The sequence below is a fragment of the Equus quagga genome, chromosome 7, assembly GCF_021613505.1.
Source record: "Equus quagga isolate Etosha38 chromosome 7, UCLA_HA_Equagga_1.0, whole genome shotgun sequence".
NCBI lineage: Eukaryota > Metazoa > Chordata > Mammalia > Perissodactyla > Equidae > Equus > Equus quagga.
Genome location: NC_060273.1, coordinates 504,238 through 527,549, shown reverse-complemented (window position 1 = coordinate 527,549; position 23,312 = coordinate 504,238). Strand labels below are relative to the sequence as shown.

At 64.6% G+C, this 23,312-nt stretch overlaps 1 protein-coding gene across 1 annotated transcript in view; it reads right to left on the bottom strand.

Moving 5' to 3' along the window:
- Window positions 1-740: 740 nt before the first annotated feature.
- CAPN15 (calpain 15) overlaps window positions 741-23,312 on the bottom strand; it is a 25,433-nt gene continuing 2,861 nt past the window's right edge. Inside the window, 13 exon segments of the mRNA XM_046666543.1 lie at window positions 741-2,357; window positions 2,424-2,602; window positions 2,714-2,880; window positions 3,020-3,252; window positions 3,334-3,495; window positions 3,908-4,060; window positions 4,153-4,278; window positions 5,041-5,264; window positions 5,347-5,530; window positions 5,608-5,816; window positions 6,674-7,739; window positions 7,741-8,124; window positions 12,528-12,601. Of these exon segments, the coding sequence (XP_046522499.1) occupies window positions 2,180-2,357; window positions 2,424-2,602; window positions 2,714-2,880; window positions 3,020-3,252; window positions 3,334-3,495; window positions 3,908-4,060; window positions 4,153-4,278; window positions 5,041-5,264; window positions 5,347-5,530; window positions 5,608-5,816; window positions 6,674-7,739; window positions 7,741-8,102 (3,243 nt within the window). The 5' untranslated portion in view covers window positions 8,103-8,124; window positions 12,528-12,601 and the 3' untranslated portion in view covers window positions 741-2,179.

Here is a 23,312-nt window from a genome sequence, read left to right as displayed (position 1 = left end):
GGGCGTCTCCGGGCGCCGAGGTGAGATGCGTTGTGGCAGCTCCCCTGCTGCCCGAGGCCCGCCCGGAGCGAACACTGCTGGTGGCTTTAATTGCTTTCACATTCAATAGGCTGGCCCGTGACAGGCCTCTTACACCCGCCAGAGCCGGCCTCTGCACCCCAGCCCCCTACTCGGCGGCCCTCCGTCCAGGGAGGGCAGCCCGTGCCGCCCAGGAGCCTCGACAGACTGCAGACGGTCGCAGCTGCCACCTGTGAAACAGGGATGGCGCCTCCTGAATGGGCTGGAGGGGACGTGGGGCCGAGCAGGAGCAGGGCCGCCACCAGCTGGAGACACAAACTTTCCCCCCTGTGCAGCCCCTTGCTCCATCTGCCCTCGCCCGATGACTGACGCACTCAGACAGGCCCCACCCACCCCAACGCAGGCAGGAAGGGCTGTGCAGACGCCCATCCCTCTGTCTGCGTGGCGCTGGGGCTGCTGGGGACCAGCCTGCTGGCCATCGCAGGGTCTGGCCCAAGCCCCTGCCCAGCCTGGATGCCCAGTCCTCCCTTGGGCGCAGGCCGCTAGCAAGCAGGACACCCCAAGTCTCCTCGTGAGGCTGACCTTGGGCACCCGCAAGCCAGCCCCCACTGAGGCGCTGTCACCAGGCTGGCCTGGGTGCCCCCAGCACAGCTCTGCCTGTGGAGGGGAGGCGTGGGGCTGCAGACCCTGGGAGGAGGCGACAGACAAACGAGGAGGCATTGTTACAAAACAAAACATTTTTATTTGGTCCGTCGGAGCCTGAGTCTGGAAACACCCATGGAGAATCACCCTACAGGGAAGGGGCCAATTGATAAAATAGTCTCTGTGTTGGAAGAGCTGGCCATATGTACAAGGTTAAAAATATTCACAGCTCAGACTAAAAGAGGGAAATATAAAGGAGGCCCAAAGGGGAGGGTAGTGCTTCCCGGGGTTTCTCCAGGTGTCAAAACCCCGCAGGCCCCAGGGGAAGTGAGGGGCTGTGGGCAGTGAGGCTGGGCGGGCCCCCAGGAAGTGGGGCAGATGCAGGACTCTGGCCCGACAGCAGCTGCGGGCAGGACAGCTTGTAGCGGCTCAGCTCCCTGGGCCTCTGGGGCGGGAGAGGGGCCGTGCCCTGTGTGTGCCTGGACAGGGCTGGCCAAGGATTTCTGCTGGACCTGGGTCCTCCTGGCAGAGGTCAGGTGGTGCTGAGGACGAACATACTCAGCACAAGGCAGGGTGGGCCTGGCCCCGACCTGCAGCTCTCGACCCGCAGCCTCCAGGGCATGGCTTCGATCCTGGCGAATGCTCCAGGAATTGCATAGTGTCGCCAGAAGGGCAGCTGGGACCCTCCCCATCCCCGCCCAGAGCCCATGGTCGCCAGGCACCTGTCTCCTGGGACACACTGCTGGGACTCCAGGGAGCCCTGCTTGCCTCTTGGGGGGGAGATGGGCTCTGGGGGCAAGCCAGGGAGAGAAGGCTCCTGACCTTGTGCTCCACAAGGGGTGGTCCCTGTTCATCCCGGGGCCCTAGCCTGACCTCCTCAGAGGGGTGGTCCCCGTTCAACCCGGGGCCCTAGCTGACCCCCACAGAGGGGGTGGTCCCTGCTCACCCTGGGGCCCTAGCTAACCCCCACAGAGGGGGTGGTCCCTGCTCACCCTGGGGCCCTAGCCTGACCCCCACAGAGGAGGGTGGTCCCTGCTCACCCCAGGGTCCTGGACTCTGACTCTCATAAATGGGTGGTCCCTGCTCACCCCAGGACCCTAGCCTGACCCCCACAGATGGGGGTGGTCCCTGCTCACCCTGGGGTCCTGGCCTTTCACCTGCGGGATTTGGTTTTGTGAAGGGGGCTCTTGACCACCTCACTCAGGCAGGAGGCCCCAGGCCCACCGGGAAGGGACAGCCTCACTTCGGCGGCACTGGTGATCTGAACCTAACCTCGAGGTGGGTGGGTCAGAGGAACTGGTGCACAGCCCCTATGCACTAGAGGTGGGTTCGAGGTATTCTGCTTGGTGGCTGGGAGGCCCGGGACAGGAAGGAGGGACAGGAAGGAAGGCCCAGGGGAAGCTGTGCCCCTCGGCTGGCAGCTCCCTGGGTGGGGTCCTGAGATTCTGGTTCAAGCGTCCTCTGCTGGGGTCTCCCTTGTAAAGTGCGCATGGGGAGCAGGCAGGTGAGGGCAGGGTGGTCACAGCGGCCGGGGCCCGTGCAGGCCAGCGACCTCGGGCGTGAGTGGGGGGCTGTGGGTGCCCCTGGAGGCCGTCCAGTCGCTGAGAAAGGCCTGGGCCGCCTTGCGGTGCGCCAGGCGGTGGGTGATGGAGAAGCCGGCGTTGCCCTCCAGCTGGGACAGGATCACCAGGACCTGCCTGGGGGAGGGGGCCGGTGAGGGCCAGCGGAGGCCAAGGGGCCGGAAGGGTGGGGGCGGGGCCCACCTGTGCAGGGGTGGCACGCTGTCGTGGGTGCGCAGACTGCCGCGCGTGGACACCACGTTGAAGCTGTCCGAGCAGTCGCACTGCACGTGCAGGTAGGACTTGGGGTGCCGGTTCTCCACCACCACGATCAGCCCCGCCCAGCCGTGCGTCAGGTAGTAGCACGTCATGCCCTCGCGGCCCTGGACACACAGCGCAGGCGCGGGCTGGGCGGGGCCTCCCCCTCCCCCACCCCTCCCCACGGCCCTTCCCTCTTCTCCTCCCCCCGACCCCCCTCCCCCACCCACCCCAACCTCGTGCCGCTCGCCCCGGCTCTCCGTGAGCAGGATGATGGCGTCGGCCAGCGTGGTCGGCTGGGCCTCCACCGGCTCCACCATGACCAGCCTCGAGCTGTACACGGCCAGCACGTGGCCGGGTGGCTCTGGGGCGCAGCGCGGGACCCCGGCTGAGGGGCTGGAGGCTGTGGGGGGAGTGAGTCGGGGGGGGGGTGTCAGTGGCGGGGGCAACAGTGGCTGGGGCAGGGCAGCAGTGGCCGGGGTGGGGTGGGGTGGGGAGGGGCCACAGTGGCCAGGGCGGGGCAGCAGTGGCCCAGGCGTCACCGTGCGCGCTGGCCGGGGGTCCGGGTGCAGCGGGGCTCCAGTGGTTGAAGGCACAGCACACCACGGCATACTCGCCGGGCTCCAGCATCACGTCACAGTTGACGAACTTTTTGACGGCACGCTTGCTGTGGGCCAGCAGGCGGCCCAGGCTCAGGCGACCGCCGCTGCCGAAGGACGCGCGGAACACCAGCACGCACAGGTCCAACAAGTGGCTGTCCACCGCGTCCGCGCGCCTGCGGCAGACAAGTGGTCACCTGGCGCCCCGCCCGCGGGGAGGGGGCCCCGCCCACCCGCCGGCCCTCGGCCCCGCCCACCTGCCGCCCTCCTGGAAGAGCGCGAACTCCAGGGACGCGCGCTCCAGCACGGTGAGTGCCGTCACCCCGACGGGCCCGCTGGCCGAGCTGGGGAAGCAGCCCTGCACGCGCGCCTCCTGCCAGTCCGAGTGCACCTTGCAGATGTCCACGGAGTCGAAGTACCTGGATGGCGAAAGGGCGGCCCCACTGAGCAGCCCCGACTCTGGCTACGGACCAACAGGGCGCCCAGTGACCCCGGCAGGCGTGGGGTGCCTCCCGTAGCCCCGCCCCTCGACGCCCTCTGCATCTCCTGGGACTGGCCCGGAAGCCCCGGCCCCGCCTGTTGCCCGTGGACACCACCAGGGGGTGCCAGGTCCCAAGAATGAGCCAGAAAGGGCAGAGCCCTGCGACCCTGTGCTGACCTAGATCCCGGGATGGCCCAGGCCCTGGGGCGGTGGGAGGGACAGGCTGGGCTCCCCAGGGAAGAACTTGCCATGTATGGGGCAGAGACAGGTCAGGGGGGCCGAGGTGAGGGCAGCTGGGGCAGGGGGCAGGTGCGGCAGACCGGGCACCCGGCCCTGCAGCACCCAGCTACCTGATGAAGTCGCCATACTCCATCCAGAAGACGCCCTCGCTGCTGCCATGGGGCATGAGCTCGCCTCGCAGGTGCTCCGGCCAGTGTGGCCACTCATCTGACCAGCTGCCATTCCAGGAGAAGCGGCCCCACGGGTTCCGGAGGCGCAGCAGCCTGTGGACCACAAGGCCGAGGCCATGACCAGGCCTCCACAGCTTCCACCACACATCCACACCCCCCGCTGCCCCGCCTGGCTCGGCCCCTACCTGGAGCCCTGGACGTCGCGGACATCGAGCACGGAGTAGGCGTGGCGTGGGCGCAGGCCCAGGCTCTCGTAGATGGCGTCATCCACCTTCATGTTGCCCCCCCCACAGGAGGCGCCCATGAGGAACCTGTGCGGGCACATCAGCCTCACTGACCAGGGCAGGGGCTCAGCTGCCAGGGGCCCCCGCTGGCTCTGGCCCTGCCCTGGGGCAGGAAGGGGCAACACGGGGGTGGGGTTGGGGGCCTTTGGGGAGGGCGGATCCTGGGGATGCAGAGGAGACACATGGGACTCGAGAAGTGCTGGCCCGGCCCACGAACTCAGAGGGCCTGGGCTGGGAGATGGGCAAGCCTGGGCCCTGGAGGGTTCCTGGCGCTGGCTGGTCCTGCCAGCTCAGGGTCCGGCTCCCCAAGGGGGTGGGGCAGCACTACTGCCCAGTATCAGCTGAGGGCAGGGTCTCGGCACCAGTGAGCTGGCCCTTCCAGGTCTAGGTTTCCACGCCCTCCCCACAGACACGCTGGCCAGTGTGTGCTGGGTCTCGGCAGGCACCCCCTACTCCCATCGGGTGCCTCCCGTGGGGCTCACTCCCCGTGGCTCCACATGGCATCACAGGCCCAAGTCAGGATGGTGCAGGTCAATGGCTGCATCCTGCCTGCTCCCCACCCCTCCTGGGCAGGTGGGACTGCCGGCCCAGCAGTGAGCAATGACAGGGCTGCCAGCCAGGCCTCCTCGCTCTGGTCAACCCATGCCAGAAACATCTTGTGAATGCAGGGTGTGGGTCAGAGAGCGCTCGCCCTTACTTCTCCCACCGCTCCAGGCCCCGGCCCGGCCATCCCCTCGCCTCGCCTCTCTGCCCAACACCGCTGCCCACCACAGCGCCCGCCCCTCTTACCCAGCCTCCTTAGAACTCAGCATTTTGGCCCAGATGAGGTCAGTGTCAACGGGCTCCTCTCGGGGGTTAGTGGAGCTGACCTGCAGCGCCAGGCTCTCACAGGGGGCGCCGGTGAGTGTGGCCAGGCCTTCGATGGCGCGCCCTGCCTGGAGGGCAAAGTAGGAGCCGTGCAGCTTGGCCAGCGCCTTCTCGATGAGGGCTACCCACAGCTGCTTCCGCTGAGCCTGCGGGGAGGGGCTGGAGTTGCAGGGCCGGCTGCCACCCGCCCCGTGCCCACCCCGCGCCGTCCGCTGCCCGCCCCACCACCTGTGAGAAGAGGAGGAAGCCAGCCTCGTCGCATGGCAGCATGTCGTCCACCAGCACCGTCGTCCACGTGCCATCCTTGCAGAGCCGCACCTGGTAGGCGCCCTCCGCGCACAGGCTGCGCGTGACCATCACCCGCTCGACGAGGTCGGGCCGCTCGGCCAGCACCGCCAGCGCACTCAGGAACCTGCGCAGAGCCAGGGGCCGCGTGGTGAATGCAGCTGGACCACGCACCACCCGGCCTGAGCGGGCGCCCCAACTCACCAGCAGTTCCCCAGCAGCCCCTGCAGGATGTCTGAGGGCCGGAGCGTGTGGAACACGGACCATGAGACACTGTGGTCCCTGAAGACGGAGCAGTTGATCTCGTGGGGCCGCAGCCACTGTCTCACGCGCTGCTGGACACTGTCGCCTGCGGGGAAGCCCACAGACTCGGGCCCAGGGGGGAAGCTGTCGTCTACGAAGTTCACGCTGTTCTGCAGACACCACGGGTGCGTGCTCAGGCTGGGCCCGGTGGCCCACCGCCCAAGGGAGTACCCCGGAAAAGCTGCCTGAGCCCCAGAAGAAAGGGGGTGAGTGTGTGCAGGGCTCAGCCACGGCCTTGTGTGACCCACACGGGCCTGCGAGAACATGGGGGACCGCAGCCAACCAGGACACTACCAGCTGGCGACAGGTCAGCGGGAGGCGCAGCCCCCAGCCTGGAGGCTGAAGGGGTGTGGGTGCTGGGGACAGCGAACCTGGGTGGCACCCACGCCCAGCCCACAGCCCGCTGCACTGAAGGCCCCAGGAAAAGAGGTGGGGTACCTGGTGGGACAAGGAAGCCAGAACTCAAGCCCTCGGATGAGCTGTCAGGGTGGGCTGCTGGCAGTGATGGGGCAGTGGGGACATAGCCCCTCCAGCTGACCCTGGGGGTGACCCTTCCCTGAGCTCAGCCTTCTGCAGCTCCAGGGGCAGACGAGCCCAAGGGAGCGTCCCGACCCTGAGTGCCAGCAGGGTCTCACGCCGGAAAAGCGCCACTCCAGCCTCCCTCTGGCTTCACTGTCAACAGGAAGTCACGCCTGGGAGGGGTCAGGACCACAGACTGCGGGGTCACAGACCCTCAGGACAGAGGAAGAAGGGGCAACACACAGGCAGTGGGGACCAGCCACACTCAGGCAAGGGGTAACTTGGAGGCCCAACCCAGCTCAGGGCCAGGCTGGGGCTCAGAGCTTGGGGAGGACAGTGCTGCCCCTCTCTCCAAGAGAGAAGGTCCCACGGGGTTCAGAAGAGGCAGAGGAAGTCCTTGATCAGGGGCCGGGGGAGGCGAGTGCGGACCACCATGCCAAGGACTCACCTCCCGGCAGAAGGCCACGATGTTCTCCCAGAGGGCCTTGGCCTCGCCCTCGTCTGTCTGCCGCCGCTTCTCCACATGCATGCTCTCCCTGCGCCTCAGGGGAGCAGCGCCCCGTCGCTGGGCCACCAGGAGTTGCGGGGTGTGGCAGGCAGCGCAGTGCTTGGCCCGGGGTGCGTTGAGCAGAGTGCAGGCGGGGCAGGCCCACTGGCCTGGGCGCTCAGGTGGTGCCGTGGGGACAGGCCGGCCGGCCTTGTGGGCTGAGCAGGAGCCAGGCCTGTCGGCACCACAGTCTGGGGGCTCGCCGTGCTCCTGGAAGCCGTGCAGCTTGGAGCAGCCACAGGCCGTGCACCTGGGGGCCGCTGTGGGGTTCTTGAGTGTGCACTTGGCGCACGACCAGGTAGTGAAGTCGGGGCTGGAGGGGCTGGCTGGCGTGTAGCGCACGGTGTCACCAGCCAGGTCAATGACATCGTTGCCTGGCGTGGAGCCGCAGGCCTCACAGCGGGCAGGGCTCGCGGGGCTGGGTGCTGAGCAGGAGCCACACCGACGCGATGCGGGGCCGCCCTCGGCCACGTCCTCCTCTAGCACGCTCAGCCGCTTACCCGACAGCAGCTCTGCCAGGCGGGAGGCGCCGGCCCCGGCCCACCCTGGGCCCTGGAGGGGCCCCTTGGAGCCTGCGGGAGGTGAGGGCTGGGCAGCCTCAGGCACTGGTGGCTGCAGCTGGGGGGGGACCTCGCGGCGGCTGCGAGGCACAGGGTTGTTCTGCAGGGTGGGCGAGAAGGGGCTGAAGGGCAGCCCCCGCGGGGAATCCTGGGCACATGCAGAGGGAGGGTCGGCCTCCGTGCCTTCCCCAGGCTGGGGTGGGGTGGGTGTGACGTGGAAGCCAGCAGGGGCCAGGACCTCAGGGACCACCAGGGCCTCAGGAGGGATCCTGGGCAGCGAGAGTTTTCGGGGGCCCCCGCAGGCAGAGCAGGAGCTGGCCACTGGCGTGTTGTGCAGCGTGCAGCGCTGGCAGGCCCAGCCGCTCCCAGGCTCTGCCGCCCCCTCTTCCTCCTCCTCCTCCGGCCGCCCCCCCGGGCGGCTCCACGGCCGCCAGCCCCGCTGTCCGCGCTGGACCTGCCTCCTCCTTGCAGCTGCCCTTGGGCTCCACCAGGACGGTGGGTGGCTTGGGCAGGACCCCATTGATGACAGGCAGCAGGGAGGCGCCGGGCACGGGCTCTGGGGCAAAGCCACACACCTCGCAGGCCTCCTTGCCCAGGAAGTTCCGGAAGGTGCAGCGGGCACACGGCCATTTCTGCTCCTCCACGCTGAGCCGCAGGATCTGGTCAAGGTCGGGCTTCTGCCGGGGGGCCTCGCAGATGGAGCACTGGCGCTGGCCGGCTGGGTTCAGGAAGGTGCAGCGCACACAGGACCACTCCCCAACCGCGGCCATGGACCCGGGCGAGTGCGTGTGGCTGCAAGGGAAGGCCCCGGTCAGTGCAGGCCTGCAGGATGGGGGCCCAAGCCTCCGCCTGGGATGAGGGGGTCGAGCCAAAGGGATCTGTGCCCTCTGGGCTGTGATGACGCCAGGCTCAGGAGGGCAGCCTGTGAGGGGCTCGAGGACTCTAAGGAGGGAGAGGCCCCCCAAGGCCTCTGAGGGATCCCACAGCTCTGTCCTCAGACCCTTTCCAGAGGGGTGGACCTGTGGGGACAGAGGGATGGGGCTGAGCCACACTACATTGGTGGCCACGGGGCCCTGGTGTAGCGGGAGTCTTGTCAGTTCCAGGAAAGAGTGGGGGCTGACTTCCTGGACAGGGTAACAGGTGTCTACAAAAACCCACACCCAACAGTGAGAGACTGAGCACTTTCCTCCCAGGACCAGGCCCTCCGCTGCGTCAGCACATCCTGGGGGTCCGGCCAGGGCAACGGGCCAGGAGAGAGGACCGGCCTCCAGCTGGGAAAGAAGAGGCAGAACTGTGTGTTTGTAGATGACGTGAGGCCCTGCACAGAAAAGCTCCAGAATCCACAAAAAACCCACTGGAGCTAAAAAACGAATTTAGCAACGTCATGGGGCAGCGGATGGACACACAGAAGTCAGTACTGCTTCTATGCCAGCAATGAAGAATCTGAAAAGGAAACTAAGGAAACAACATCACTTACAACAGCTTCCAAGGTAATGAAATACCTAGGAAGAAACTTAACTAGGGAGGAGAAAGATTTGTGCCCTGAAAACTACAACACACTGCTGAAAAAAATTAAAGACCCAAACAAACGGAGAGACACCCCGGGCTCATGACTGCACCCAGAGTGATCCACAGAGTCGGTGAAGCCCCATCAACACCCCAGTGGCCTTTTTTTCTCTTTCAGGAATGGAAAAACCCAATTCTAAAATTCATATCAAATTGCAGGGGCCCCCAGGGAGCCAAAACAATCTCAAAAAAGAGGCAGAAAATGAAGACAGGGTGGTATACATCTGGCTGTGGGCTCTATGACCAGCGGAATGGAATGGAGAGCCCAGAAGTGAACCTGGCATGTACGGGCCAATGATTTCTGACAAGGCGCCACAGGACAGTCCCTTCAACAATGGTGCTGGGACAACCGGATCTAAACGCTACAGGATGAAGCTGGGCCCTCACACCACATACAAAAATTAACTCAAAATGGATGAAAGACGTAAACATAGGAACAAAAACTATAAAACTCTAAGAAGAAGGAAACACAGGTAAATTTTCATGAGCTTGGATCTGGCAATGGGTTATCAGAGACGACACCAAACGCACAAGCAAATAAAGAAAAAAAATCAGACTTCAAAATGAGCAACTTCTGGGCTTCAAAGGATGTCATCAAGAAAGTGAAAAAGCCCACGGAATGGGAGAAAGCATTTGCAAATCGTATGTCTGAGAAAGGACTAATATCCAGAACGTATAAAGAATTCCCACAACTCAACGAAAGACAAACAACCCAACTCAAAATGGGCAGAGGCTCTGAGCAGACATCTCTCCAGGGAACAGACACACCTGGACGATCAGCATGTGGACAGACGCGTGACAGCACGAGCCATCAGGGAAACGCAAACCCACCCGCAGGAGGCACCCCTCCCACCCAGGGGGCCCAGAATCAGAAGTGCAGATGGTCGCAGTGTTGGCGAGGATGTGGAGAAACCAGAGGCCCCGACAATGCCAGCAGGAACGCAAAATGGTGCAGCCGCTGTGGAAAACAGTTCCTCAAAAAGTCAGACAGAATTACCACATGACCCAGCAACTCCACCCCGAGGTACGCACCCAGAAGAACTGAAAACCGGGACTCTAACAAACACGTACACATGCGTTCGTAGCAGATCTATTCACAATGGTCAAGGAGTGGAAACAACCCAAATGTCCATCAATGAATAAACAGATATGCAAGATGTGGAATATTACACAGCTATAAGAATGAACGAAATGTGGACACGCTACAACGTGGATGAACCTTGAAAACATGCTAAGTGACTCCATTTATATGAAATGCTCAGACAGGCAAATCCATAAAGGCAGAAGGACGGGTGGTGCCCGGGGCGGGGAGCCAGGGCACAGTAGGCGTGGGTTTGCCTTCGGGGTGATGAACGTGACATGGAACTAGGCAGAGGTGAGGGCTGCACGCTGTGAATTCACTAAACACCACTGAGTTGTCCACTCTGAAATGGTTAGCTTTGTGAATTTCATCTCAAAAGAAACGTGAGTGCGTGAGGGGGAGGGAAGCATCAATGGTTCTCTCAGTGAGGAGCAGGGTCACACCGGACTCAGGGCCACCCGCTGGGTTGCCTAGCCAAGCTGCGTCTCTCCTGCTTGCCCGTCTTTGTGAGCTGGGGCAGGCGCTGGCTCTCTGGGTCTGGTGTTTCCAGGACCCCAGGCAGGGGTCTATTCTGACGTGTGCTGAGGGGCTGAAGGCACCGGAACAGGAAAGGCATACCTGGCAGTGCTCCTGGCCTGCTCCCAGGGACATTCCTGCCGGGCTGAGGACACAGGCTCAGTCCTGAGGCCTTTTGTCCCAGGCCAAGGCCCTGGGACTGACCAACTCCAGCCACAACACAGCCTCCTGGCGGGACTGTGGGTGGTGATCCACCTGCATCTCAGCGGCCCCTCTGGTGGCCAGCCCTGGGCACAGGTGGGTCAAAGAGGGATGCTCTGGACTCGCCTGCCTACCACCAACCCAAACCACTGTGGCCCAGCCCGGCCCGGCGGAGGCTCACGGAGGCAGCTCCGTGTCCTGTGGCAACAGGCACACCCCGTCCTGCTCTCTCAGCGTGCGCTGAGGTGGGGGGCCCAGCAGGCAAGGCTGGCTCTGCACCTGGCAGCCCACGGGGCTGCGGGGAGGGTGGAGGGCAGGCTGCCCAGCCTGAGGAGACGGTCTGAGGTCAGAGAAGATGGGAGAAGGGGCAGGGCCACCATGACCACCAGCCTGTCCTGAAGTGCTGGCCACACCTTGAGGGCGTCCCCGTGTGCGGCAGGACACGACCCTCTCGGGGTGGGTGGTGACGGCTGGGGAAGGTGCCTGTCTGTGGCTGCAAAGCTGGCAACACTCAAGGTGGGCTGCACCCACCTGAAGCTCCTGTCCCAGGAAGCTCTGGCTGTGCACTGGGGGGCAGAGGGCTGCTGTCAGACACAGCCGGGGGCCTGGACCCAGAGATGGCCATCGAGGACACGGTGTCTCCAAGCTGCCTGGCCTGTGGCATGGCAGCAGGCCGGGTGTGTGGAGGGCAGAGTGGGCAGGGCTGAAGGACTGGCTGGGGAAGTCAGAGCTGGGGGAGCTGCACTTGGCTCCCAGACGTTGCTGGTGACACACAGAGGGGGCAGGGCACCCACCTCCCACCCGCCAGTCCCCTGCACGGTCTGTCCTGCTGGCCGCTGGGAGCCTGGAACACAGGCCCCTTTGCCGGGTGGGCTCCTGGGCACCGGGCCTGCCCATCTCTCCCTGGCTGGGCCTCTGCTCCTCTGCACCAGGGCAGGTGGGATGTTCCTGACTCCCCCCCGCCCAAGATGGGCCAGGGGTCTGGAGGCGGGATGGGCTGGCCCCTCAATCCGCCTCTCAGGGCTAACCTAGGTGCCAGGGGGTGTCCACACTCCACACCACACACAGCCTCCTACACTGATCGTAGCTGCTACGCCTGGCAGAAAAATCAATTGTTCTTTACACCAAGGCACAAAGCCGGTGCTTCCAATGCCGTGTTCCAATCAGACTCTTCTGGTTCAGGAAGAAAGGAAACTCGCCTCTTCAAAAACAAACAGAGGCCCCCCGAGGAACCAGACTGCTCCCGGGGCCCAGAGACTTTGAACCGCCTTCCTGGCCCGTGCGGCTGGGGCTCACGAGCCCCGTGAGGCCTCGCCAGAGGACAGCGTCCACGCGGGCGGGCCCGGCACCACAGAGTGGGCCTGGGCTGGGTCCAGGTCAGCTTCGCCCTTGGCTTCTGCGCTCCAAAATGTCTAAGAAATTCTTCTAGAGACAACCGGGATGCTCCCTGCTGTTCCATACTCAGAGAAGGGCCCACGGTCAAGGCTGGGGGCACGGCGTGTACACACAGATGTGCACATGTGTGCAGCATGCACTGGGTCCTGGGCAGCCTCTGCCCTGGCCCCAGGCTCAGTGGATGGTCACTCCCCCTGCAAACCCACCAGCCTTGTCGCGGGGGCCCACAGTGCTGGTCTGACCCTTCATGGACCACCCGCTCCTGGGAGGGTCTCCAGGAAGAAGACTCAGGCCCCGACCCCCAGTGCAGGAGAGGTAGGCCCGCGGCCCTCCTAGGAGCCCTCAGCTCCAGGCCCCTGGTGGTCCTGGACGCATGGAGCAAGGAGAGCCTTGCAAACGCCAGGGACAAAGGGAGCCCAGCCCACGTGCTGCTTACCTCGTGACCCGCCAGCCAGCCTGACCTGGCCAGCACCTGGGACGCCGGGGGTCATGGCAGGTTTCACAGCCGTCCTGGGGGACAAGGTGAATTAGGGAGATCCTATTTGGAGTTCCCAAAAGTTTAATTGAAAACAGTAACTAAAACTCAGAGTCAGCACTGGGGAGACAGACCCAGCTGGGCAGAAGTGGTGGCCCCTAGGCTGAAAGGCAGCTTTGGGGATGGCGGTGGTGGCACGGCTGCAGGGCTCCTGGGTCAGGCAGCGGGCGGCACTGCGCTTGCTCACCGACGGACCTGCACCTCACAATACACACCCATCACTGGGTGGGCCGAGGAGAAGCGGCTTGGTCAGGGAGCAGGGAACCAGAGCTGGCCTGCTAGAGGCTCAGTGCCTGTGCCTCCCTGCGCTCACCTGTTCTGGCCTCCACAACCCCAGGGTCCCCCTCACAGCCATCCTGAACACCCGTGGGGCCTGGTGGGGGCCGAGGACTCGAGACACTCACAAGGCCCAGCGACCTCAAACCCCCAGGCTGTCCGGAGGCAAACCCAGACCACCACCAACGGTCGGATGGTAGACCAGCGTTGACCCGGAGTCAAGAGCAGAGTCCCCACGCACAGCGCTGTGCAGAAGCCATCGCCCTGTGCGCCTAGACACAGGTGTGATCACGTCATCGGGGAGGCTGGCTGCTCATGAGGATGACTCGTCACTTGCCTCAGGATGCAGGTCACCTGGCCAGAGAAGTCTGACCCCACTTTGCCCTCACAGATCCTCAAGTGCTGACACTCGGCTCCAATCCCAAGGGAGGTGGTGGAGGCACCCTCGGGCACGTCCTAAAGTCCACATGCCCAGGACATGCCTGCCCCACAGGAGTGTGCAGGCTGCCTGGCACCTGCACGGGCACAGCCAGTCCTGGGAAGGCAGCCTTTCCTTTCCCTCTGGTGTCCGCACAGGAGGACCTCAGTCAGGCCACCAGATCTGAGGCTGGGCTCCCGGGCAGGCCACACCAGGAGGTGTGGAGGCCCTGCCTGGCTGTGTCCACCCGACCCCCCACTGGTGCCAAGGTTGTTGGAGCCCCTGCCCCAGCCTGGTGGTGGGCACGTGAGACACGCCACACCTGGCGTCATCAGTGCACAGGGCGGCCCTGGTCAGGAAGGTTGGCCCAGACGTGAGCCTCTTCGGCGAGTGAGCGCCAGGGGCTGCCCTTCTGCCCCATGCCCGTCAGAGTCAGGGAGGGGTCTGTGGACTGTCCCCATGCATGTGCCTGGCTGAGTGCCATGTGTGTGTGTCCACGTGTCCAGGCATGGATGTGGGGGGTCCTGCCGGGGCCCGTGTGCAGGGTGTGGTAAGTGCCGCCCTCTTCCTGCCTCCCACGGCGCCCAGCTCCCCAACTGCTCCCCCATCTCTGGCCTGGGCGTCGGCATAGTCCTCAAGGTCGCTAACAGCACTTCCTCCAGATTCACCCAGCCTGCTGTGGCTGCACCACTAGGAGAGCCTGGCAGGAGCCGGGAAGGTGAAAGGGCAACACCACTCACCAGGCCGCCTGGCTGGACAGCAAACTGAGACCCAACATGAGCACTCACACGCACCCCTCGGTGCTCTGAGGAGCTGCCAGCAACCCCACAGTCCCACCTCAGCCCTCTAGCCCCGGTCCAGCCTCCCTCCCTGGGACCCAGCAATGCTTCTCGTGGCAATTTATCCTAAGGAAATAAACAATGGGAATTAAAAGACATGTGTGGGTGGACGAAAAGATGCTCAGCACCACCAGCCACCAGGGAAATGCAAATCAAAGCACAGGAGGTACCATCTCATTCCCGCAGGGTTGCTGGGATCAAAGGCAGATGCAACGTGGCTGGCAAGGGCGTGGAGAAACCAGAGGCCCCGCACTGTTGGTGGGATGCAAAATGGCACAGCCGCCGTGGAAAACAGCCCGGCAGCTCCGTAGAAAGTTGAACATGAATTTACAACAAAACTCAGCAATTCCATTCTAGGAACCAACCCAAGGGAAATGAAGACATACGTCCACACAAAGCCCTGGACACGGATGTTCACAGCGTAGGACTCACGGAACTGAGTGGAAACAACCCAAATGCCGTCAACTGGGGATAAACAGTGTGTTCTCCCCACACGGCGGGACGCGCCCCAGCCATAAAGACGAACAGGCAGAAACATGCTACAATGTGGATGGACCCCGGGAACGTGACGCTCCGCGAGAGAAGCCAGACACAAAACAATGTGATGTGATTCCGCGTGTGTGGAACTTCTAGAAAAGGCAAGTCCCTGGACAGGAAGAGGATGGCTGCCAGGGGTGGGGGGTGGGAGGGACCACAAACAGCAGGATCTTTCGGGGACACGGAGATGCTGTAACCTGGGCTGTGATGGCTGCACGGCCCTGAGGGGGTAAGGCCACCGCCTGTTCACCTGCGAGCAGTGCGGCTGACAGAGTGGAAGTTAAGTCTCAACGAGGCTGCTGCGAAAAGGCGGAGAAGTTCACCAGTGCGTCATTCGCGCACCAACCGAGGAAACTCTAATAATTCACTGTGACTCCCGCCTCTCACTGGCCCCGCTGTGGTCCCGCTTCCCAACACAGCCCTCTGAACCTCCAGCCCCTAACGGCTCGGCCTGCAAGAGGAACGGACGAGACCCACACTCCACTGCCCCCAGGTGCCTTGTGTGCGGGGCTCAGGCCTCCCCAGGAGGCCAGCCCTCCTGCACGCTCATCAGGACCCTGCCTGCTGCCCGCCTTCCCGGGGAGCCAGGACATGCCTGGGTCCACAGACACCAGGAATCCGTCCTGCACGAGCGAGCCGTGTCTGTGCGAAGTGGCAGCAGCTGCGGTCTCGATGCCCTCGAGAGAGCGGAGGGCATCTGCTATCCGCAGAACCCAAGCGTCCAGCGTGCAGGGATGACCCCGTCTCTGCCCCAAGGTCCGGACCTGAGTGTTTGCTGAGCACCAGCGGGGACACAGGGATTGAAGGCAGGGACATCAGCGTGGGGTGGGATATCGGGGCCCGGCCCTCCCAGACCTGAGCAGAGGACACCGGGCCCAGCCACCCCCACACCAGTCACCCCAGCACCTGAGGGAACTGACAGGCAGCCTGGACTGAGACACCTGCTGTGGGCAGCTGCAGCCACAGCTGGAGGGAGCCGGCCCGTGAAGGTCTGCCGGTGCAGCCCTGCAGCCCCACTGCTCCCCTGCAGGCAGCCACATCAGAGCAGGGACACCACACAAACACGGACGGGGGCCTGGGCAGTGTCCCCCCAATCCAAGGGGAAGCAAGCCAGCGTTCTTGGCGCATTCCAGCACCACCCGGGCCTGCGGTCGGCACCCCCACCCCCCAGCAAGAAGCTCCAGAAGCAGCTTCAGCACAAGCATCAGAGGGAACAGGTCATGCCGTCCCCACCCCACTACCATCTGCGACCCGCGTGAGAGCGGCCGGTGTCCAAGAGTGGGCAACGCCCGAGCCTGTGGGGTCTCGTCCCCTGGGCGGAAGTGAGTGGCCAGAGGACGCTAAGGAGCAGGGACTCCAGTTCTCTGCAAGCCCCTCTGCCAAGCACAGCCAGCTCCCGCCCCTCGGGGCCCTGCCCCACCGGCTTACCTTCGGGCCCGGGGACGTGGGGGCTGGTGCTGCCGGGTGACCAGGGCGCTGCCCCAAACGGGCCCCCCAGGGCCGCTCCTACACCAGCCGGCCGCTCCCGGAGGCCCCGGGTAGGACGGTCCCCCAGGGAAGCCGTGGTCCGACTCGGTCTCGGCGGCCAGCGAGGAGGCGGAGCTCCCCATGGCCCCCGCGACGGCGGCCGCGCTGAAGGCCAGGCCTCGTCACATGTGGCCGGCGAGCAGGGTGCGGCATGGAGGGAGGGCAGCACCCACGCCGGAGAAGGGCGGCCGTGCTGGTCACAGTCACACGACACCAACAAAAACAGACAGAGAGAATAAAGAGAAAGAGAAGAAACTGCATGACTCATGGGAACGAAGCCCTGGGCCCCAGAGGGTCCCCCAGCGTGGATGACCCAGGGTGGGAAAGACACTAGGCCCAGAGGGTCCCCCGCACCGGCGACCTGGGGCAGGAAAGGCCCTGGGCCTGTGTCTGACCCACAGCAGGTGTCCTGCGGTGCCCATCCCAGGGCTCCCACGGCCAGGGGTCCCCGCAGGGCCGAGGGCTCAGACTCGGCAGATCTGCAGCCCCTGGCACACGGGGCCAGGAGCCGGTTGCAGGTAGCCTCCCACCCCGTAACCAGCGCCCTGTCTCTGCTCCAGAAAACCCACAGGGACCATCAGCCTCCCTTAGGGTTGTAGCTGCTGTCTTCAGAGCAGGTTTTGTCCTTGGTGAGAAAAGAAAACGCCAAGATTTTGTTGTACTGTAGAAAAAAAGGATCGAGGGGATGTCTAACCAAAGGAAAGGCAAAAAGGTGGGGAAAGGGCACAGCGGAGTGTGAGGGCGGCCCTCGCGGGACGCGGGACAGCCTCAGGAGGGCACTCAGGCACCACGCAGCCAAACCAGATCCGCACGATACCACAGTCCTACCCACATGCCCTTCTGGAGCCTTCTGGAGGGAGGGCCTCCCTAGAGAAGCTGCTGGGGCCGGGGAGGGTCCCAGGAGGAGACGGGGACCCAGGAGGTTGGCCAGGCCTCCAGGGGGGCACGCCTGTGCTTGGGGAGGCTGTGTTACTCCCACGGGCCGAGGGGGAGGAATTAGCCTGAGAGCGTTGCCTGGAGAGAAAGGCCGGCCGTGTCCAATTTCAGAAGAGGGAAGTCCTGGTCAGGTTCAGGGAAGATGCCAGCATGGCTGTTGCTCACCTGCCGGGCCAGGCTTTGGGCCAAGATGGGCGTGCGCTTGGCATTCTGGTTGTGCAGGTGACCAGCAGCCTCCACCCCCGGGTCTGCTCTCACCCACTGACACCAAACTCCTCACTTCCAATTGAGTCCCTTGGACACAGGAGCCAACGGCTGGGGTGGAGCTGGGGGGACGTGTTCTTGCAGCGCAGACAGGCCAGTGGGCGCCCAGGGCGTGTGTTGGGGGCTGGGCAGGGCTCCCCAAGCCTGAGAGTGACCCGCAGCGCACACTGCTCTAGAGGCCGGTGGAGCCAAGCGCCACCAGTATGGGATGGGGGCTTCGGTCAGACCAGCCGAGTCCCCTGGGACTGCCTGTGCTCCCAGGGAGGAGGCGTGGCAGGACTGAACAGCATCAGCCCTGACTAGCCGGGTGACCCCACAAGTCACCCACCGCTTAGGCCTCCCCCACAGAGCATGACCAGAGATGAGCAGTTGGGGCAGAGGCCCCGTAAGGAACGCCCGCTTCCCTGGCTTACAGGAACCCTGTCCAGTAGGAGCATCACGCGAGCCACAGATATTTCTAGTCCTCTGACAGCCACACGAAAAAGTAAAAGAAACAAGTAAAGGAATCACGATGATGCATCTTATGTAACCCAACACATCCAAACGCCATCACATTGGTGGGGATCCAAACGGAACCAGCGTGGGCCACGGGTGTGGATCCGGATGGAGCCAGCGTGGGCATAGTTGCCTGTTCTCAGTCGAGGCCTTTGGACTCTCACTGTGATTTACGCTCATCCCGACGTAGACGGGCCATGCTCTGGGTCAGGAACCATGTCCTGGTGGCTTCCATCCCGGGCAGCGCTAGAGAGCGCGCAGAGCTGGTCTCAGTGAACACAGCTGCGGGGTGCCCAGAACACAGAGCACACTCACCAGCAGTCAGCGGGACGTCAACCAGGGTCACTCAAGACACCTGCCTCTCCCATGGCTACAAGTTGGACACAGGACAGCGACAACGGCCCAGACTCCTGAGCTGCATTCCGCACGGGAGCCCCTTGTGCAGAAAGGGCTCAGGCATTGCTGAGTCTCCCCTTTAGCAGGCAAATCCTGGGCAGTGGGGAGGGCAGGGGAGGGCTTGAGTGGGAGCCAGGCTCAGCAGCAGAACTGCTCACAACGGGACCCCAGGCTGGTCTGCCCCCAACAAGGAGCTCTGCCCACGTCCACGGTGAGAGCAGAGAACAGGGTAGGGAAGCCTGGCCGAGAACCCCAAAGCCGAGAGGGTAGGGGAGACAGACAGTGCCGTGTGCAGCCAGCTCAGGGCTGGCACTTGCCCTGTGCCCCAAGGTGACGCCACTACGTGCATCTGATGTGGGCAGAGCCGACACAGAGTGAGGATGCAGCCCTGGGCCTCCGAGGGGAGTCTGCGGGGCCACAAGGGCTGGGCTCTGCTGGGAGGAAGGAACACCAAGGCCAGGTGCAGACGGGATGTGTGGCCTGAAGCACGAGCTCAGGGAGGACCCACCTGCTCTTCTCCGATGCCCCTCACAGGCCCTGCCCCGGGGCAGTGAGCACACAGCCCTGTCACAGATGCGTGGGCGTGTCTGTCCCCACCCTGGCAGCAGCTGTGGCATTGTGTCAGCCTCCCGCCACACCTGTGGGAGACCCTGACCCTACAGGCCTCACCTGGCGCTGCCGCGTGACAGTCTCTGAGCCTCTCCTGGGAGGCAGGGGCAGCATAGGCCCCTCTCGCTGAGGCTCGAAGAGAAGGGAGAGAGAGGCGGCCAGGAAGGCGATGCCCCCGGGCAGTGTCTCCAGAAGGGCCTCTCTGGGGCTTTGGGACGACAGTGCCCCCCCACCTTGCCCACAGCAGGGAGGGATCCTGGGAGTGGGACCCCACAAGGGCCACCAAGCACAGCATGGGCTCCCCAGCAAGCAGCAGGCCTGGAGGTAAGCCGAGGGTCCCACCTGCTTGGGTGAGGCGTGGGTCCACCCACCCTGTCCTGGCTCCGTGTCATAATTACGGGGACAGGGTCTTTCACAAACACGCCATGCAAGCCATCCCTGAGATGGCTGTGTCCCCAAGACGGCGCCCGGGGGGGCCTCCGCAGCAGAGCACACCCTAGCACCAGGTGGCCAGCCTCGTGCCATCCCCCAGCTGCCACTTCTGCAGGGACTGTGGGGCGGGCAAAACCCCCAGGGCTGCTCCTGCCGCCCTGGAGCCCTCTGCCCAGGCCCATTCATTCATTCATTCCTCTGCCTGGCTCCTTCCTCCGCCTCAGGCCGTTTCAGGTGGAGAATGTGGCACCAACAACACTCTGGCGGGCTCGCGGGGGCTCCTTGCCCTCATTCGAAGTGTGACCCCAGATTTAAACAGGGCTGCAGCCGAGCTCTGGCCTCAGGGAAGCGTGGACGCAGGGCCCCCAAGGACAAGGCGTCAGTCAGCAGGGGCGGCCTGTTCCAGCCCAGCATGAGGTGTGTGCCCAGCGTGGCACCGAGAGGAAGCAGGGACCGTCCACCCAGAGGGAGGAGCGCACGAAGGGCCAGATGAGGATGACACCCTCCCCAGACCCCGCCTGGGGCATGCCTGTCTGGGTCCCGGCAGGCCAATTCCAGGGCAACAACCCACCACCCCTCAGCCCAGCCCGCTGCCCTCCCAGGGCCCTGCGGGTCCTCTGAAAGGGGTGCTGAGGCCCGAGCCCATCGGAGGCACACAGAGGGCGGGTGCCGTGGAGCAGGGGCGGTGACTTGCTTCCACCAAGTCACAGTTTACCCAGCCCAGGACCTGCAGGGGGTGGATCAAGAAGCCTGGGGGCAAACAGAGGCCATGGAAGGGGGAGAGGGATGGAGAAGGCGGGGGAGGGAGGGAGCAGGGAGGACAGGGAGGGGGAAGCGGGCAGAGGAGACGTGGGAGATGACAAGGGCCATGGCCCAGGTGCCCCCGAGGGAGGGAGTGGGAATTTATGCCCGGCCCTGCCCCAGGCACAGGGGAGGAAAATTCCCCCATTCCGGGGGACGCTGTGAGCTGTGAGCTCGTGCGGGCATTAGCACAGGCTGCCCCTGGGGGCACAGGAGGCATCTGAGCCCCACGGGACGGTGGCGGCCCAGGCTCTGCACAGACGTGTGTGCTTGATGATACCTCCACACGCATGCACACGCCTCGCCAGCGCCACCCCCCCCCCCCACACGCTCCCCATACCTTGCTAATCTGTGCAAGTGAGGAGGTGAACCCGGCCACACAGCGCTCCACGCATGCCAGGGAGCAGGTCTCAGACCCTATCAAGGTCTGTCTCCCAACCTGGGACAACGGCACCTTCACATGGCAGCAGCCCTGACAGGTTGCCCGAAACCAGCCTCAGGACGGGGATACAGGGGAGGGACAGGGAGAGCCGCCCGCGGAGGGGACACCCAGCTTTTCTGGGTACCCATGGTTGCCGCGTTGTACCCGAGAACCACGCCCCCAGACAGGAAACCAAGAGCCCAGCGGTGTGTGGGTGGGACCCCCTAGCCTGAGGGAGGGTTCCCCCCACCCACGACAGTGAGTGAGCCCTGACTCCCATCCCTACCAGAAGCCAGGCCGGGACCCCACCCTGGGGACGGCCCAGACTTCGAGCTCCCCACCCCGAGAACTGCAGGACAGCATGTCCTACGGCCGCTCCGTTCTTGAGGGCTCAGGCGCCTACACCAGCAGCTCAGGGGCCCGTGCCCCTTGAGGCAGGAGGACAGCGGGCACAGTCAGGGAATGGGCTGTCAAGGATGAGGGGTTCCATCTGGGGGACCAAAGGAACGGCAGACACATCTCCCTGCAGTGCGCCCCGAACGACAGGGCCACAGCCGCCTTGGCCACGAGGCTCCGCAACGCAGGAGTCTGGGCAGCAGGTCTCGGGGCTCCACGGGCACCCACGCTGCACCCCTGCCAGCCGCTCCACAAGAGCCCACAGTACGTGGGAAGGCACTCACCCCGAAGGGCCTGAGCTCCACCAACACTAGCGCCTGGGTCTTTGCCACAGGAAGCGACTCTCAGCAGCAGAGCAGTCCTGCCTTCGGCACGTCCACCCAGAGGGCACGGCCTCTCCTGGATGGTCCCGGGCTCTGGCCCCGGACAGCAGACCCCGCCCCCAGGCTCCTCAGCACCAGCGAGTCCACGGCAGAGTGGTGCTGACCAGCCACGTGGTCCAGGCTCAGCAGCCACCCCATCCCGGGGCATCTGACCCTCGCCGGGAGGCCAGAGGTCCCAGGGTGCAGCATGGCTCAGCCACTCCCTGCTGCCTGGTCCAAGGTCCCCGGCCACCCCTGGGCCAGCCTACGACAGATGGGGCTGTTCAAGATCCTGGGCCCCAGGGAGAGGTGCCGGGTGGGGCAGGGCTGCGGGCAAGCAGCCAGGCCGCCATCGAGATTTGCCTGGACCCAGGTTCCGGCAACACCCGGCCACTCCCACGGCCAACGGGCCATCACCCCCAGAGCTGGGGGCTTTGCTGCCCTCACCACACATTGACCGTCGCAGGCAGGGGCTCTCACACCCCCACCACCCTGGGTGCCGTGCGCCTTGCTGTGGCCTCCTCCACATGTGCTGCTGCCCTCAGATGAAGCGCCGGCCGGCCACCCCTGCCCTGCGGGCCACACCCTAGAGTGGGCACAGTTCACACTGCAAAGGCTCCACTGAAATCACTACAAACGCCCCTGGGGCCGGGCCAGGGAAGAAACGCGCCTGCCTTCCAACTGGGAGCCGCTCCTCAAACGAACGCGCTCCCCGGCAGCCAGGGGCTCTTGCTGGAGTTTCTGGACGTCGCATCAGTCCCCAAAAGCAACCGGAGCCGCCAGCTCCGGACAGAAGGCAGGGCCCCTGCCCTGCAGCTCAGCCCCTGTGTCCTCAGCTGCTCAGGACACCTTGGAGACACTTGTCGATGCCGGTCACAGGTGAACACCGGCCGTGGACCAGACGTGCTGGGCCCTCCGAGCACCTGCTTTCCGGGTGGGAGGGGAGAAGACGGGCGTCTTGGATCAAACCCGCAGTGGAGCAGCTCACGCTGGGAGGCCGGGGAAGAGTAGACTGGGTCCGGGGCTGCCTCCAAGGAGGGGGCCGGGCCCTGGGAGTCGCACACACCCCAGTCGTGCATCATGAGAAAGGAAACTGGTTCCCACCCAGTCCTGTCAGCAACGCGGATGCTCTCAGGACTTCGGTCTCTAGTTCACATGTTCAGTCTCATCAACGCTTAGCACCACTTCCAACAGGAAAGGGGGCAACAGATGGGCATCTCGTCTCTCGGCGCTTCCGTATTTCCACGCCGAGCGATGGCAGGAGCAGCCCCAGCCGGGGAGCTGGTGGCAGAGCAGGCTTCACAGGGCGGCGGGTACGGACCCTTCAGCTCACCCCAAAGGGAGGCGGACAGGGAGCTGGGGAAGCCGTGCGGCCGGCCCCACGAGCGCTGACCCCACACGCTGGGGCCCCTCTGCAGCCACATCTGTAGGCCAGCCAGGTCCAGGACATGCTCCTTTCCTCTCAAATGGGGGTGAGGCAGAAGCTCCCAGAGGCCAACCTGCCTGCATGAATCTATTTCCAAGGGCGACGTTCTGAAGCAGTGTGGCCGTGAGGGGGACAGGCATGAGGAGGAACTCCCTGTGCTGCGGGTCTGGGCTGCGCTGCCACCGGAGGGCGGGAAGCCATGACGCCCACCGTCCACAGCGCGAGGCTTCCACACAGCAACCACTGACCCGTGTCCCCCGCGATCTTGCAGCAGCATCCAGGCACGACCCCAGCACGGACACCAGGGAGGGGGCACACAGCCCTCGCAGCTCCCCTTGACCTCGGGAAAGCCTGAGAGCCGGGTGTGGACAGCTGCCAGAGCCTGAAGGCGTGCGCTAGGACGGGGAGTGAGGCCACACACGCATCCACCATCTCGTGTGAATGCTACCCTGGCACCCCACGCTGATCAGCCCCATGAGTGGCCCCTCCTGTGGGTATCAGGAGGCCCCGCACTGCCCCTCAGGGGTCTCTGTGCTGGGCTGGGACACCCC